Source organism: Schistocerca piceifrons, chromosome X (genome assembly GCF_021461385.2).
Source record: "Schistocerca piceifrons isolate TAMUIC-IGC-003096 chromosome X, iqSchPice1.1, whole genome shotgun sequence".
Taxonomy (NCBI): domain Eukaryota; kingdom Metazoa; phylum Arthropoda; class Insecta; order Orthoptera; family Acrididae; genus Schistocerca; species Schistocerca piceifrons.
The window spans coordinates 750,251,586-750,269,975 of record NC_060149.1 but is presented as its reverse complement, the minus strand read 5'-3'; the positions used below and the strand labels follow the sequence as shown (position 1 = coordinate 750,269,975).

General features: G+C 41.8%; 1 protein-coding gene across 1 annotated transcript in view; it reads left to right on the top strand.

Annotated features, from left to right (window-relative positions):
• The window catches only part of LOC124721315 (protein ROP), a 103,144-nt gene that overhangs the window by 8,570 nt on the left and 76,184 nt on the right, over positions 1-18,390 (top strand). The window contains 2 exon segments of the mRNA XM_047246227.1: positions 7,661-7,798; positions 15,087-15,242. Coding sequence (XP_047102183.1) covers positions 7,661-7,798; positions 15,087-15,242 — 294 coding nt within the window.

The window sequence follows — 18,390 nt, the reverse complement described above, 5'->3', positions numbered from 1 at the left end:
CAAAAATTGATGCAGGTCTTATCTGCAAAAAGCAGGCTGATGTTATGGTTGTGTGAAAACTGTTGTCTAAATTGTTTTGTGTTATATATACTCAGCATTATATATTTTCTAAAACAATTTTAACCATTCAACACATATTGTTGTAGGAATCTAATTGGTGGTTGATTTGGGAGCAAACTTGTTAGCATAGCAAAAATAACAATTTGGTGTTGTTTTGGTGACAGTTGGAAACAATTATTTGCTTATTCCAGAGTCTGCTAGTTGAGTAATATTATTGAGGCTGCTATTTATATTTGTAAATAATATTAAAGTGGAGTAGGGAGTTGAATTGCACTGTACTCTCCATACATATCCTTGTCCAGTCCTAATTTAGTTTTCCTTTTTTTTTTTTTTTTTTTTTTTTTTTTTTTTTTTTTTTTTTTCCCCAGTAGAAGGCTTGTTCCTTTGCAGATGTTTCATCAAGTGCCACACTGTGTGTTTGACCTCCACGTCAAATGTCATTTCTGTAGATGTCATTGAAACATTCGCAGTGACTGAGTGGGGGCACAGTGGTTAGCACACTAGAAGTGCATTTGGGAGGACTACTGTTCATATCCACACAGCCTGATTTATATTCTCCGTGATTTCACTAAATCACTCCAGGCAAATGCTGGAATGGTTCCTTTTAAAGAGCATTGCTGATTTCCTTCACCATACTTCCCTCCTTTCATTCGCAATGACATTGTTATCCACACATATTATGAATATTGATGTACATATGGTCCACATCTTCTCCTGAACTACAGGACCGATTCCAACAAAATGTCGTACACATAACACGTGCTGCCTGGAAATCAATGCTGGGGGATTAAGAACCACTCACCTATGAAAGGGATAGGGGTGGGGGTGGAAAAGCAGTGTAGCCCACAATACGTGAATACCCGTACTTAAGTTATCCAGTGTATGAGAGTGAGAGCACCTACTGACTTGCAGCAAACTTTATACGTAATTTCAAACCTTTACAAAACTTCTGCTCACTGGCAACCCCACAAAATGGTAAAAGGGAAAAAGGTTATTGCTTACTGCATTTCTGCTGTTCATGCAGTAAAATTGGCACATGAAGCATGATGATTTATTACTTCTTTACTACTAACTCTGTTCCCAAAGCATTTTGCAGATAGTAGACACATATACCACTGGTTGTAGGCTACCTACAAAATTATATCATTGTACACCACATAGTCAAGAGATAGGTTCTCATAAATATTGAGCAATGTGAAAGAGAAACAGAGATAGAAAGGTTAAATATGTGTAATCATACATGTAAACTGTGTAAAATACATGTGAAATGTATTTGACATGTGTGTACACAGAAAACGCCATGGGTAAAATCTTATCCTAAACTCCCCTGCAGGTCCGGGGATTAGAATAGGCCTGAGGTATTCCTGCCTGTAAGAGGTGACTAAAAGGAGTGTCTCACATTTCAGCCTTTGTGTGATGGTCCCCTGTAGGGTTTGACCTCCATTCTTCAAAAGTTTCCTGAGGAGAGAGCCAATTGCTGAAGGGTGCCTTATATGGTGCATTGTGTCCACTGTGTATTGAGATCTTGAGCTCGCTTTCTCGTCGTCGCATTGCAGTCCTGCTCATTCTCCATCTCTTGGGTGAGGACACCTTCCTGGGTGTGTTTTCCACCATGCACTGTTGCTTTCTGCGCCGACGATGACCACTGACTTCTTAGCACCTCATATCCACCACGATAGCCAGTCCATTGTGGTGGGGCCGCCATGTGCCTTGTTGGTTGTAGCCCCCTGGTAACACATGCATCGCTCTGCTGATGCATGCGCTGTTAACTTCCCACGTATGCCATGGAGTAGATGACCATCTCTCTGGGGCATCGGGACTCCCAGCAATGGCCATTCTGGCATGTGGCCCTTGCTGAGGTTGGGTGGCGCCGTGGGTTGGTCGGAGTGGGTGGCATCAGGGCAGATGACACGCCATGAAGTGTAGTACATCATCTCTTGCTGGTGGTCCGCTGCCAGCAGTCTCTAAGCAGGCAAAGTCTAGCTTCAGTGCTAAGAAATATGACCCCAAATCGTTCCCCTCCCTGGCCACACCATGGGAGGAACACCAGGGTAAGGATGGCAGTGAAGCCTATTCACCCCTGTACCTCGTATGTACGAGAGTTGATGGGAATCTTAAATATGGTCCAGGGTATTATATTCCAGAAGGACCTTCTTTTGCGGTCTGACCACTAGCTGCATGCCGATTTAGAGCAGCAAGGTGTTCATTTCGTGTGGCGCATCCATCGGGGTCTGAGGGATAATCAGGTTGCCACCGGTGCCTTCATCTTGACCTTCATGGGTGACATTGCCCGAGAAGGTTAAGGTGATGGCCTACCGCTGTGACGTCAAGCCATATATCGCTCGCCCGATGCAGTGGGGGATGTTCCTGTTATCATCAGGCCCCGTAAGTGCTAGAAGTTTGGCCATATGTCTTCCCGCTGTACTTCCAGTGTCACATGTCGAGATTGTGGACGTCCATCACATCCCAATACTTCATGTGCCCCATCTCCCATCTGTATCAACTGCAGAGAGCATCATTCACCTTACTCGCCAGACTGCAGGATTTTACAGAAGAGAGGAAAATCGTGGAATATGAGACCCTGGACTGACTGACCTACACTGAGGCTAAGAGGAAATTTGAGCACCCACATCCTGTGGCTATGACCACCTCTTACACCGCCGATACGAGAACTGTTGTTGCCCCATCAGCTCCTTGCATTCCTTTCACCTCTCAGAACCAGAAGACTATACCTGCTCCATTGATGGGGGGGAGGGAGGTCAGTTCCCTCCTTCCCTGTTGCTCCTGCACCACCTACTTCTGGAGCAACCCCCCCCCCCCCCCCCCCCTCCCAACCATCAGGGATAACAGTCCCCACTTCTGAGCCGGAGAAGCATAAATAAGTCTTCTATGGCTCTTCTCGCTAGGAAGGGGTCCCTTGGGCCACTCCCTTCCCAGGTTTCTGCTAGTGGGAAAGAAGACACTCGCCAGTGGCTGAAGAGCCCAAAAGCAGCTGGTTGTAGGGCTTCATGCTCGTCCTCAGTCCTAGAGACTGAATCAGTGAAGACCTCCCAGCCAGGTAAACCCAAGGAGCAACAAGAGAAATCCAAAAAGATCCCCAAGATCAAGGGAATTGCTACCTACAAGCTCTGCGTCTGAGGATAAGGTGGAGATTCTCGTGTCCACTGAGGACCTAGATCTCGCCGGACCCTCATACCCATTGAATATAGCCTGCTCAGGCAATAAGTCAGTGGCAGCAGGTGACTGTGAGGTGTAACCTGCCTCATTGTATGTTCCATGCCTTTCCAGTCTTACAGTGACTTCATCCTCCAGTGGAATTAGGGCGGTTTTCCCCACTGCCTGGCTGAGCTACAGCGACTGTTAAGCTTTACACCTGCTTTCTGCATTGCCCTCTAGGAAACGTGGTTACTGGCAATGTGGACCCCTGCCCTTCATGGTTATAAAGGATACTACAGGAACTGTAGCAGCTATAATAGTCTCTGATGAAGTTTGTGTCTGTCCTGAACTCAATATGCAGTGCACCTGTGCCCCCTTCAAACCTCTCTTGAGGCTGTGGCTGTCAGGATAAGGAAGATGTAGTAAATAACTGTCCGCAACTTATATCTTCCTTCAGATTGTGCAGTACCCCTGAATGCATTGGCTGCCCTGATTGATCAACTCCCTAAACCTTTCGTACTTTTGGGAGGTTTTAATGCCCATAACCCCTTGTGGGGTGGCACCGTGCTTACTGGCCGAGGCAGAGATGCCGAAACTTTACTGTCTCAGTTCGACCTGTGCCTCTTAAATACTGGGGCTGCCACACATTTCAGTGTGGCTCATGGTAGTTACTTGGCCATTGATTTATCCGTTTGCAGCCCAGGACTACTCCCACCTATCCACTGGAGAGTACATGATGACCTGTGTGGTAGTGACCACTTCCCCATGTTCCTGTCACTGCCCCAGCGTCAGGCCCATGGACGCATGCCCAGGTGGGCTTTAAACAAGGCGGACTGGGAAACTTTCACCTCTGCTGTCACTGTTGAATCTCCCCCACATGGTAACCGAAGTGTTGGTTGAGCAGGTGACTACAGAAATCGTTTCTGTGGCAGAAAACACAATCCCTTGCTCTTTAGGGTGTCTCCAGCGAAAGGCAGTCCCTTGGTGGTCGCTGGCAGTCGCTGAAGCAATTAAGGAGTGTTGGCAAGCTCTACAGCGGCCTAAGCGGCACCCTTTTCTGGAGCACCTCATAGCCTTTAAACTGCTTCATACCAGCATTCGCCAACTTATCAAATGATGGAAGCAGGAGTGTTGGGAGAGAGACGTCTCGACCATCGGATGCCATATGTCACCTTCCCAAGTATGGACAAAGATCAGACGTCTTTTTGGGTACCAGACCCCAACAGGTGTTCCCAGCATTAACATAAAGGGTGTGTTATCTACCGACGCAAACGTGATTGCCGAGCTGTTTGCTCAGCATTATGCTTGAGCCTCTGCATCAAAGAATTACCCCCCAGCCTTTTGCAGTCTCAAACGGCAGCTGGAAGGGAAAGTCCTCTCATTCACTAGACGCTACAGTGAATCCTATAACTCCCCGTTTCCAGAATGGGAGCTCCTCAGTGCTCTTGCACATTGCCCCGACACAGCTCCTGGGCCAGATCGGATCCACAGTCAGATGATTAAACATCTCTCATGTGACTACAAGCGACATCTCCTCGTGATCTTCAACCGGATCTGATGTGATATGACGTCTTTCCATCACAATGACGGGGGAGCACCAACATTCCGGTTCTCAAACCCAGTAAAAACCTGCTTGATGTGGATAGCTATCGACCCATCAGCCTCACCAACATTCTTTGTAAGCTGCTGGAACGTACGGTGTGTCGGCGGTTGGGTTGGTTCCTGGAGTCACGTGGCCTACTGGCTTCATGTCAGGGCGGCTTCCAGCAGGGTCGCTCTACGTCTGATAATCTTGTGTCCCTAGAGTCTGCCATCCGAACAGCCTTTTCCAGACGCCAATACGTGGTTGCTGTCTTTTTTGATTTACAAAACGCATACGACACTACCTGGCGACATCATATCCTTGCCACATTATACAAGTGGGGTCTCAGAGGCCTGCTCCCGATTTTTATCCAAAATTTCCTGTCTCTTCATACTTTCCGTGTCCAAGTTGGTGCCTCCCATAGTCCCCCCCCCTCCCAATCCAGGAGAATGGGGTCCTGCAGGGCTCTGTATTAAGTACCGCTCTATTTTTAGTGGCCATTAATGGATGGTATAGCAGCAGCTGTAGAGCCATCCATCTCACTGTCTCTGTATGCAGAAGACTTCTGCAGTTCGTACTGCTCCACCAGAACTGGTGTTGCTGAGTGGTGCCTACAGGGAGCCATCCACAAGGTGCAGCCATGGGCTCTAGCCCACAGTTTCCAGTTTTTGGCTGCAAAGTCGTGTGATATGCACTTCTGTCGGTGTCGTACCATTCACCCAGAACCAGAACTTTACCTTAATGACAATGCACTCACTGTAATGTATACATATCGATTCTTAGGACTGGTTTTCGATGCCTGATTGACTTGGCTTCCTCACCTTCGTCAGCTTAAGCGGAAGTGCTGGCAGCACCTCAATGCCCTCCACTGCCTGAACAACAACTGGGGTGCAGATCACTCTACACTGCTGCAGCTCTACAGAGCCCTTGTTCAGTCCCACCTTGAATATGGGAGTCGTTGCATTTACTCGACCCAGTGCACCACCGTGGCATTCGCCTAGCGACAGGATCTTGTAGGATGAGTCTGCAGAGACCCTCCATTGCAGGTTAGGGATGCACAACTGCTGGCCAGTTACGTTGCACACATTTGTAGTTCTCCTGTGCATCCGAATCACTGTCTCCTTTTCCCGCCCATGGTGGTTCATCTCCCGCATTAGCAGCCCAGTTCAGGGCTTCCAATTGCAGTTCGTGTCTGATCCCTTCTTTCTGAACTGGAGTCCTTGCCTTTACCACCTATACTTGAGGTCAACTCATGTACACCTCCATGGTGTACGCCTAGGCCGTGACTTCACCTCAACCTTTCACATGGCCCTAAGAACTCAGTTAACCCCGTTGCTCTCCGCGGAGCGGTTTACACAGACGGCTTGATGGCTGATGCTCACGTCAGCTTTGCATATGTGCATGGAGGACATATTGAACAGCATTCCTTTCATCGTAGCTGCAGTGTTTTCACAGCTGGGCTGGTTGCTATATTTCGTGCTCTTGAGCACATCCGTTCTTGCCCTGGGGGAGTCATTTTTTTCTGTGTACTGACTCCTTGAGCAGCCTACAAGCTATCGACCAGTGCTACCCTTGTCATCCTTTGGTAACGGCCATCCAGGAGTCCATCTATGCTTGGAATAGTCCAGTCGTTCAGTGGTGTTTGTGTGGACTCCAGGTCACGTCGGAATCGCAGGCAACGAACTTGCTGACAGGCTGGCCAAACAGGCTATGTTTAAACCGCTTATGGAGATTGGCTTTTCTGCAATTGACCTGTGTTCAGTACTACGCCGCAAGGTTTTGCAGCTTTGGGAGACGAAATGGCATAACCTCGGCATGCACAACAAACTGCGTGCCATTAGAGAGAATATGAATGTGTGGCAGTCCTCCATGCGGGCCTCTCGCAGGGACTCTGTGGTTCTCTGTTGGCTCTGCATTGGCCACATTGGGTGACACAAAGCTACCTCCTGCACCGTGATGACCCACCTCAGTGTCGGTGTGGCGCCCGGCTGACAGTGGCCCAAATCTTGGTGAGCTGTCCTTCTTTGGCTGCCCTGCGACACTCTCTTCAGTTACTGGACTCGTTGCCATTAATTTAAGCTGACAATGCCTCGGCTAATTTAGTTTTACATTTTACATGTGATGGTGGGTTTTATCATTCTATATAAGTTTTAGTGCATGTCCTTTCTCCTGTTGTGTTCTCCTCTCTAATGCTTTTGGGGTGGATGTCTTAATGTGTCACATTGTGGCTGGCTTTTCCTTTTTATTCTCATGATTGGCAAGCCACGGTCATCTGCTCTCTTGTTTTTACTCCTTCTACCTGTTTCTTGCTTCTCTCTGTTGTTTTCTTTTCCTGTTTTGTCCATAGTAGTGTTGGTTGTTATTCCTTTCTCCTGTTATTGCCCTGAACATCTTTGTCATCTTTCTCTTGTTTAATTATTTTACCGGGAACAAGGGACCGATGACCTTGCAGTTTGGTCCCTTCTCCCTCTCTTTTAAACCAACCAACCAAACTCTGAAATGATTCCGACCAATTCAGTACACACATTAGTCTGGAAAGAAAACTGTGGAGTAAGAACCACCAGACTTGTATTGGGGTGAGCATGATAATGTGGACAGAGAAGCTGTGAGGACGAGATTGGTCACTTAGTTTCCATATAAATGTGAGGACATGTTAATGAGTGAGAAATGAGATTGTTGACAAAGAATTGGGAATCATTCCTCAGTAATATTGGCAAATGGATTTAATCTACTAAATTATTTGCACTGTTGATATAGTGTGTGTGTGTGTGTGTGTGTGTGTGTGTGTGAGGTAGAGAGAGAGAGTGTCAGTCCAGCAAAAACTGTATTCAGAAATTAATTGTGAGTACATTCTTGTTGCAGAAATTATGAATGAAGTCATTCGTAACAAGAAAAAGGGACAAGGTATTGAGTGGCGAGTTCTAGTTGTTGATCAGCTTGCCATGAGGATGGTGTCAGCATGCTGTAAAATGCATGAAATATCTGCTGAAGGTATCACAAGTAAGTATGAAATGAACTTATATCTATGACATAATAGCATTTAGCTTTAACTGCACACCGAGATGAATCTCGTTTTGTTATTGACGTTTGTCAAATGTTAGATTCCTGGATTGGTTGGTACCAAGTGGTGTGTGGTGAAGACAACTCTGTCTTGGAAGGAATGGGTTCCACATCATTGGGCTTTGGTGGCTCTAATTTTCCTCGAATCACTCTTGGAGGAACAGATTGGTTTTTAAATACACTTTAACCTTTTCTCTTTGCCCCCTTTTGCATTTCAGATAGCGCTGTAGCTCTTCTGATCACAGTGCCAGAGACTTATCTTAATTTTTATTTGCCCAATGTTAGAATAGAGAGCAAAGAGAAAGTAGGAGGAGCCGGTCGTTGTGGCCGAGCGGTTCTGGATGCTTCAGTCCGGAACCGCACTGCTGCTATGGTTGCAGGTTCAAATCCTGCCTCGGGCATTGATGTGTGTGCTGTCCTTAGGTTCTAGGGGACTGATGACCTCAGATGTTAAGTCCCATAGTGCTCAGAACCGTTTGAACGTAGGAGGAGGGTGTGCACAGATGTGCAGTATGTAAATTCTGTGGAGACAGTTGTAACAACAGTATCAGTTACCATATTGGTCCGGTGAATAAATTTTCATGTTCTCATTTAATTTTGCCAAACATTATAGCTGCTAGGAAGAAAAACAAATATTTTCAGCATTATGATTTCAGATGTAAGTATGCAGTTTCTGTGCTGTGATTGGGTCCAGATGTAAATACTTAATTTTTACCTTTTTGTGAAAGATTATGGGCTTCACTTGTAGCAACTACTTTAAAAGTAGTTAGTGTTACTTTGCAATTGCCATATTTTTTACATAATACATGTGGTGTATGTATTTATTTAACCTTATCAGTTTGAGGCCTTCAGCTCTTTCTTACATCAACCCAGGGTGACACATGTACTTTTTTTTTTTTCCCCCCCCCGCGTAGTTACCTAAGAAGTAACAATAATTTTAATATGACAGATAGTAATACTAACAACCAGTAAAGTTAATACTGGCACCACCACCACCACCACCACCACCACCACCTTCTCCTCCTCTGCCATTGCCGCCATGTGGTGGCGGTGGCAGCGGGGGATACAAGAAGTATTTATACATGTACAAAATTAATATTTTGTAATGTTCCAAGTGCTGAGGGAGAGCAATTTAAGTAGAATGCACCAGTTAAGAGTAATGGGAAATGAGGAAGATCTGCTTAGAAAGGCTGATGTAATGAGTGCGTATGGGGACAAAGGCAGACATTATTGAATTGCTTCAGTAGATGTCATTAACTGCCTTTTAAACTGGAGATAATATTCAGTTCTCTATTCTAATGAGGGAGGTTATTCCACAGTTGGGTTTGTGCTACTGAAAAAGATTTCGTGAAAGTAGGTGAGAGAGAGAGAGAGAGAGAGAGAGAGAGAGAGAGAGAGAGAGAGAGAGAGATTTTGCTCTGTTGTGACTGAGTGTTTCTGCCATGTTGTTCAGATGGGCATTCAAATGGGGAGAAATGTGAGGGACAGCATATATTGACAAGGCAGTAGAGGAGACATAGTGTATGGAAATCTCTGCACTTGTCTGCACACAGCCAGGATAGCTGTGCATATGATGGCAAAACATGACCAAAATGTCAAACGTCAGATATATTGAACATAGGCATTCATAACCAGTTTCACGAGATACAAGCTTTTCTGAGAAAGACCTTACAGGATAACACCATTGTACTCAACAATTGAAAGTACAAGCATTTGTATAAGGTTTTTTTTCTGGTCAGAGGTCAAGAGCTTTTTATATTTTTGTATGGCATGGTGCTATGGCGATCTCTTCTTGCACACTGCAGCTATTTACAAAGCCCAATTTAGATATTCCTCTAATTATTACTTCTAGACCCTTTGCTGTGGAAGAGAAGTCGTTATTTGTCCTATGTAGGATTAAAGGTCACAGGGGTTCCTGATATTTACAGGCTAATTAGCCTACAATGACCAACCAGAACCTGAGTTTTGGGTGAGTTGACCTTAGCTTTAATCCTATATTCTGTACCCATTTTGATAATGCGTACACATCAGTATTGAAATTATTGAAAGCTGTCTTCAGCTTGATTGATTTTGTACTTGAATACAACTGGAGGTCATCAGCATACATTTGGTATTTAGAGTAAGACAAAACTGATGACACATCATTGACATACAATGAAGAGAGTACAGAACATAGCACCATATGCAGGAGGGTACCCGATACTACCTGTCTCCATTGTGACTTCATGATGCACTGCCTGTAGTATGTCATATTACCCTCTGTAATCACAGGATTCACAAGGGGAAGGCCTCAGACACGGCCAACAGATTCGGCTCAAATTTGGCAGGTCGCTTGTGTACAACCTAAAACGAAGGACTCTAAGATATTTGGGTCAACACCCCCGCAATTTTGAGAGAGTCACCCCTAAAGGTTATGAAGAGCAATCGACTCAAAATTGGCAGGATCGATAGATAATTGTAAACAGAGCGTTTTTCATCATCAGGTATGGGGGTCCGAAAACACAAACTTTTCCAGAAATCGAGGTAAGAAACTTTTACAACTGCCGCTTTTGTACCCACATGGTAAACACATCCCGCCGCCATCATCGATAGAGCAACGGCCAAGGTAACTGGCTGGGAATCGGAGAACCCAGGTTTGAATCTCGAAGAAACCTAGCTGATGTTACTCTTCGTTTTTTCTGTATCTCAATTGATAGGGATAGGAGGGTTAATAAGGTAAGTAAATCAATAAGGAATGATAACAATAAGGTAGGCAAACTAATGTCCCAAATGCCGTGAGTTACTAAAGTATTAAACTTTTAAGCCTTGTCACATGAAAACAACTCCGAGTAAGAGTGCTGCGAATTCCTCACGAGGGATCACAGATAGCCAGCGAGGCACGGGACGGAATCCACGTGGGGAGAGTTATATTGTCCCGGTTGCCTCTTCGTCATATCATAGTTGTGAACCTGGAAGAGTGAAGGTGTCCAGCACGAGCCTTATAGAAGTCAATCAGAAACAGTTTTTTTCAGTCATTAGGCTGCTGCGAACCTCGCGGATACATGTAGTGATTTTTCCATCGTTAATGCACCGAATAAATACGTTTAGTGAATGAATACAGTGTTCTTCCGTCAGTAACATATGACGAGTACTGTATGTAGTTTGTAGTAATTAACTCGTCTGTTTATGACGTAGTAACTAGTTATTGTTTGTTGTGTCATATATTTCAGGTGCATAATCTGAATAATGGAGGATGTACACCCTTCGACTAGCGCTGTAGTATATAGTTAGGAGCCTGTCACAGACGATGGCAAGCGGGAAGTTACCGACGCTGTGTTTTGGTTTGTAAAAGTGTTGCAAGATGGATGCATTATCAATGCACTACCGGAAGCAGGCAGTTCTGTTTCTCGGCGTTCCAGGTTGATAGGAGCGGCATTTGTAAAAGATTCTTACCTCGATTTCTGGAAACTTATGCGTTTTCGGACCCATACCTGGTGATGAAAAATGCTCTATTTACAATTATCTATCGATCCCTCCAATTTTGAGTCGATTGCTCGTCATAACCTTTAGGGGCAATTTTCTCAAAAATGCGGGGGTGTTGACCCAAAATATCTTAGATTCCTTCATTTTAGGTTGTACACAAGCGACCTGACAAATTTGAGCCGAATCGGTTGGCCGTGTCTGAGGCCTTCCCCTTGTCAGTGCGCCATGTACAGTTCCAGATAAGCGAGGTAATCGTTTCTCCAGGTCCTATAATTGTTTTAAAACTCTTCAGGTAAAATATAACCCAACAATTGAAGTCTAATTGAGGTGGTTATAGTGTCTCCCCTTAGTAGTTGATGTGACTTTTCACAACAAATGTCATATTCAGTATTTTCAGATTTTTGACCCTACTTACTCATCAGTATATCTTAGTGTGTTGTTAATAAATCTCTACAATTAATGAAATGTGTGTTTTTTAATTTTTTTGTGGGGTTTGTAGAGGAGGGGGTCTCACGCCGTTGACAGCATACATTATTGAAAATGCTTTGTTATTACTAAAGTTAACATGAAACTGTTATCGTTAGGATAATGAAGGAGATAAAGCTTCCAGTTGTTAAGTTACTTTTAATGTTACATTGTGAACATGAGTTGCAAATTTATAGGTTTCTGAAGTAAGATCACTGACCCTGAAAAAATCGGATTGATTTACTATTCCATTTTGGTATGCTGCCAGTTTTGTATTATTTTGGATAAAAGTTGCACCGATTTCCTTTAGTGAGATTTGTATGCAGTGTCAAGCTTTTGATGACTTCCTCCATAGTCATCATAGAAGTTTCTGGTGTTTTATTTGTTACATCAATGACTGCGGTGAAAAGACAGTGGTAGCAGTGTTGATTTCATTAGCTAGTGGATGACTCGACTTATTTCTCCATTGTCTTTCAGCATCAATCATCTTGTTCCATTCACCATTCATCACTAATGGTATAGCCACTTGTTGATTAAAGCAGGTGGTGGTGGTGGTGGTGGTGGTGGTGGTGGTGGTGGTGCACATTCTGATCTCAGAGGCTTCTTTGATAACAGAATACCAGTAGGTTGATGTGTGGGATAACATTTTTGTTTCATCTAACATAATCGTATGTTTGTTCTTGAGACTGTGTTGAGTAACATAACATTTATTGAAATCACAAAATTTAATGTGGCATTGATGCTATGTGCAGCATTCAGAAATTGTTCGTATCGACTCGTCACTGTAATGGCTACTACTTTCACAGGTAATATGATAAATTCCAGGAACAGTGAGGCAAAGACTGCCTGTTACTGGGTGAGGCTTTCTCTAATTTTCTTTGATAATTGGAAAAGTGACTGTAAGACTTATGGATGCAAAATGGTCAGTAAATTCAGTGAGAGTCTGTTTTGTTTTCAGTTTAGTCTGTGTTTTTCAGTTCTGGTCTCTAAAGTATGTTTTGTACAGTGACTTTTTTAAAATATTTACAGGATATGAAAAAAGTTTGTGGCCAGTAAAGAAATGTTTTATGTGGCAAATGGATTGAAAAATTAGCAAAAACTGTTGAAGGCTCTGTGGTAAACTTTAACAACTTTGCACAGCAGAGCTTCATTCAGTGTTATCTAAATGATGTGAAGTCATTTGACAAATCTCAAGATAAGTCAGAAATTTCTCATAAAAAAATGATACAATAAAATACGAAACTTCTGGGTCATCAGCTTATGGAGCATGTTTCCTGTAGATGGCTCACCTGAGAACTAGTTGGAGAGGGACTGTACAAACACTGGTCAGCTGTTGAAAAATACTGTATTCAGTTCATACCTCAGCACAAAAGCAAGCTGAATGGTTCTTTGAAACACAAGAATATTTGTTAGACAAAAAAAGAAAAAATTACCAAAGCAATAATTATGTTAGCATGTGTGACTGCTTATACATGTTAAAGATTTAATGGTTTCTTTCAGAAACTCACAAATCTCATCAGAACACTCATGAATTGATTGATTTTGTGTTAGTGCTGCTCTGTTGAATCTGGGAGTATTTTATAAGAAGTAGAGCAGTTGAAAAACGGTGTGTTCAGCCCTAGAGAAAGTGAATATCTCAAAGTGCCAAAGCAAGATGCTAAATTTCCTTGCAAGCTAGAAAGCAGTGTGAGTACACATATTTTGGAGTTAAGTGTTCTTTGGATAAACCTATATTGTGGCATCCTCTGAAGAAGGTGAAAGGAGGATCATACAAAAACATAGTGAAAGTAGCTGCAGGTCTTCGAATTGAGTACAGTGAACATGGACTAGTTAATGAATCGAAACTATTGACTTCAGAATAAGAAAAATCTGGTGGTGACAAGTACCCAGTGGACATTTACTGGAGTCAGTTTTTTGAGAAGACCTATACCTGAAGAGAGAAGAAATACCATCAGGTTACAAAAATTCTAAAAGCTGTGCTTGTAATTTTGCATTGGCAGTGCAGATGTAGAAAGGGAACACCTTTGATGGAAACACTGCAAATGTGTGAAAGAACATTGGATGCTCATTTAACTGTACAGATGCTGTAGTGAATGTGGTTAAGGGGAAAGCTCACTTTGCAGTTATCACTCAGGAATTTCACCTGTCAGGCACAGTTCATCAGATACAAACAGTACTGTGAAGGTGAGAAGAGATTTACTGAGGAAAAACTGGAGAAACAACACAAACAGGAAAAAGAGGTTGTTGCAAGCAAATGTGAAGAGTAAGTTTGAAAAAAGCTAATTATGGCACTGAACGTGGTGAATAAGCACTGAATAAAATGAAAGAGGAAGAAAAGGAGGAGAGGTTGACTTTTGGTAGATTATTGGATGACACAAACAATTACTTAAAAGAAGCAATACATAAAAAGGGCTTGTTGCAAATGTAGCCCAAGCAATGTTGGAGGGTGCTACAAAAGATAAGAGAAGAAGAATGAAGAAAATTAAAGATGTAGAAAAGGAAGAGAAAGCAGTTAAGTAAAAATCTTTATATAACTATTTTTCAAAGAAGTAAAAAGTAGTCAGAGACTTAATTCCGTAATTTTGTAAGGAAAAGTAGATGATTTTCTACATTACATGTAAAAATTAGAAGCTGTAAACATTTTTTGGTCTTGCACTGAAAATGTCACTGTACAGCTGCTGTGTAAAGCTTTTTCTAGTTCTAGGTATATTTGTGCTGAATAAGAGCATTTCAGTACTCGTGTAATAAAGTCCAATGGATTTCCTTATTTGATTTTGTAATAATTTTTATATGTTGATTACAATTAAAACAATAAATAAGTGTGAGTTGGTTCGGTATGGGGATGGTGGAGACCAATTTGTTTAAAAATAAGTGAAAGAAATAGTTTTGGATCCTTCTTTATTTTCATGGGAAATTTGAGGTGGTATGTAGTCTGTTTTTCTCTATGTCCAATCAGTAGTCAGTTTTTGTAATCAAAATGGTCAGCAAGTTTAATTTTAGGTTTGGTTTCCATTCTTGTAAGACTGTATAAATTTACTGAAAATGTAAACCTGACGTGTGTGTGTGTGTGTGTGAAAACTTTGGCAGTGAGTAAATAAAACATCCATATGTGCACTCTAATGTTGCTCACATTCTCATTTAATTGTTTGTGAATTTTGTTTTCTCAATGTGAAGATTTTGTTACTTTGTGACGTTCAGGAATAAACTTCCAGGTCACATGTAACTTTGTGTATTTTGCTATGTAAGGAGATAATTGGATGCTTTTCGCATTAATACATCTTTTACTTTGGTTATTTTCCAGTTGTGGAGGATATAAATAAAAAGAGAGAACCTCTGTCTACAATGGAGGCCGTGTACTTGATCACACCAAGTGAAAAATCTGTACACGCATTAATGCAGGACTTCGCCAGTCCTAATCGCACCATGTATCGTGCTGCCCATGTGTATTTCACTGAAGGTACATCAGCTTTACTGACATGTATTGACAGGTTTATTCTTTGTGAAGTTATGGGAGTGATGAATACATTGTTTCTTACTTGTCTATTGAGGAGTAAATGTTTATACTTAACGTGGATGTAGAAACAAAAGTTCGTATTGTTATGCAGAGCAAAGTAACAGTGCTGTGTTCACTCAGTGATGTGTGATGATACATGTAAAATAATTTCAGGATTAGGGAGTGAGTATGTGCAGAAGAAATTGTCTCCATAGATGGTCCATTTTAAGAAGCACAATGTTACTGTGGTAAAAATGTCAGCAGACTTGGTTTATTGAAACTACGCCCTGTGCAAAACACAATTTCCTTTTTGTTAACTCAGAAATGTTTAGACATGTGTGTGTCATCATCTTTGCTGGGTGTATACATGCCGGGACAACTGGAGAAAAACTGGGAATTTTTTAAGAGTTCTGGGAATTTTTCATTGTTTTCAGTTAAATTTGTGTAATTTTTAGTTGTAAGAATACTGTTTACATTAATTTTGTTTGATCAGTTGCCAGTGGACTCAAATGCATGCACAGAGCTGAAGTTGTATGTTAGCAGCACCTTCTTGTGCTTGTGGCTACTTGAAGTGCGGCTGTTAGCTATGTAAGCGTTAAGCAGCCATATACTATCTGGAAATTTTTTTATAGGTCACCCAGGCTGCCAGATTCATGCATGCACAGAGCAGTCAGAGTTGAAGTGGACAGTAGCCTTCACATGATCTGTGTTTATGTTTCACGATTTTGGTGTTTTCTCTTCATTCACAGCTCTCATGTCAAATGAAAGCAAAACAGGTTTCTGTGACTGGGAGCTATCAAGTGACTTAAATTACATTCACGTAAATATTTAAGTCTAAAATAGGTCATTAGTTTTAGTTTCCTGATTTTATTTCCATGTTATTGGCAATCGATCGTTAATCATCTTGCAGAACAGTGAAGTTATTTTTGTAAGTTTGTTAAAGAATTTGGCTTTTATTAATCTTCTCCACAGAGACAGCTAATTTATTTGAAATAAAGTGTTTCATCCGACACTATTGGCTAGTTTCAGCTGTTTGTTGAATTTCAAGTGCACGTTTTCATCACCTAGCGCGTATGGCATAATGCCATAATAAAGAACCAAACGTGAGATAATACTGTACTGGTACTCAAAGAAAACTGGCAACCCGAAAACCATGGAAAACCATGCAGAAAAGCTTAATACCAGGTAGGAGCCCACTTTAGTGTGAATATGGACATACAAATGTGCACATTAATCCAAATTATGCATTTTAGTATGGTTTATGAAATTCCAGTGCTTGTGGAGTATTCTGATGTCCTGTCTTCTTTATGACATAATGTATGTTCTGTTTATGCTATAAACACATGAAGATATGTAAATGTCCACTTGAAGATGAAGCAGTAAAATTTGCACAGTAGTGTCGAATAAAATGTTTGCTTTCAAATATAAATATTTGGAAGCAGAATTTTGCAGGTCTGCCTTCCATGAAAAACAATGGTTTTCGAACACACAACTTTTTGCAACACTTGTCTGGTACCATGTCTAGGCTTGACGTTATTTCTTAATTTGTGTAGTTTATGTCTTAAATTTATGAAATGCCATTCTTCGGTAAATTGTAGACTGGCAGCACACCATGTTTTATCATTGTAACTCCCCACTAGGCTTTACATATACTCCTGGAGTAGAATATGAACTGCCAGTTATATAGTTTCTTGGCTTAACAGATAAACTTGTTAATTGTTTTATTTGAAAAGTTATAAAAACTTGTCCTTAGTCCTGGTGTATATGAACAAGGTTATTTTATTTTTGCATAAAATTTGTATTCCTTTTTACTAGCCTTTTGCAAGGCTGCATGGATGTAAACCTGATTGTAAATGCTAGATAACAGTATTGTAGAGTACGAATAAAAGAATCCATGTTACAGCAACCACATAGCAAAATATTAGCGCAGTACTTGGGTTGTAGAGCCTAGTTTCAAAATTAATATTGTTCCTAGGACTACTTCCTTATTTTGATTCCTTACCTGGATAGAATGTGATAAAACAATTTCCCTAGGTACAGTTACTCGGCATGTGCTCTCCGAACAACGTGCTGCAATGCTGCACATGGTTATATGATGCCCCACTATGCATGCAATTCCAATGAGAAATGCAATGAGAGGCGTATGAGCAGAGCAAACACCAAGCATGGGCTTCCTACGTCACTGTAGCTGCACATGCACGGTAACGCCTGTTTTCTGGAGCTCTGGCAACTGTTCAAATGAAACCATTTCTACTAAGTCGCGGGGAAAATATTGCAGATGGTGGTTTGAGAAGCATCACTTTCAAAGTAAATTTCCTTTTATGCGGGATGAATTATGATACATGTGAGAATGTGCAATCAGTTTCTTAAATCAGTATGTCTGAATCTCATTCAAAACTTAACACTTTGAGGACCAGCCACTTCGAGCACAGAAGACTAGCTGTCATTATTTAAAATTTTACCGTCGCATTTGTGTTTGATACATATCTTAAAAGGTAACACAAGCAAAAAGGACCAATATTATATTTGAAAGCTTAGTTTTGCTTGTATCTATACTACTTATTAATGCAAACCATTAACGTCTCTGGTTTGTGTGTTTGCACTACTTAAGCGGTGGTGCTGTTGGCTTGCTACATCCCGTGTCCTATGCTCTGAATATCTGCTGCCATTGGCTGGTGAGATTATGTAATAAGAGCTGTGATTGGGTGGCAAAAGCATATAGCAACCTTGATTGCTTTGGAAACTAGTGTGCTGTGTTTGATGGAGATGGAGTTCACATTTACATTTTCGTAATAAGAAAATAAGCAGTGTGCATTTTGCTGCCCATCAATGATCATTTCAAAGTGAAGCTGTTTTGGTGTATAAAACTTTTACCTTTCAAAGAATTGATAAATTTTACAGCTCCGAGGGAAAGTATACTGTCACTTAACATAGAGAAAGTGTCTTTTCACCCTGGAAAAGTGTGTCTTTTCACCCTGGAAAAGTGTGTCTTTTCACCCTGGAAAAGTGTGTCTTTTCACCCTGGAAAAGTGTGTCTTTTCACCCTGGAAAAGTGTGTCTTTTCACCCTGGAAAAGTGTGTCTTTTCACCCTGGAAAAGTGTGTCTTTTCAC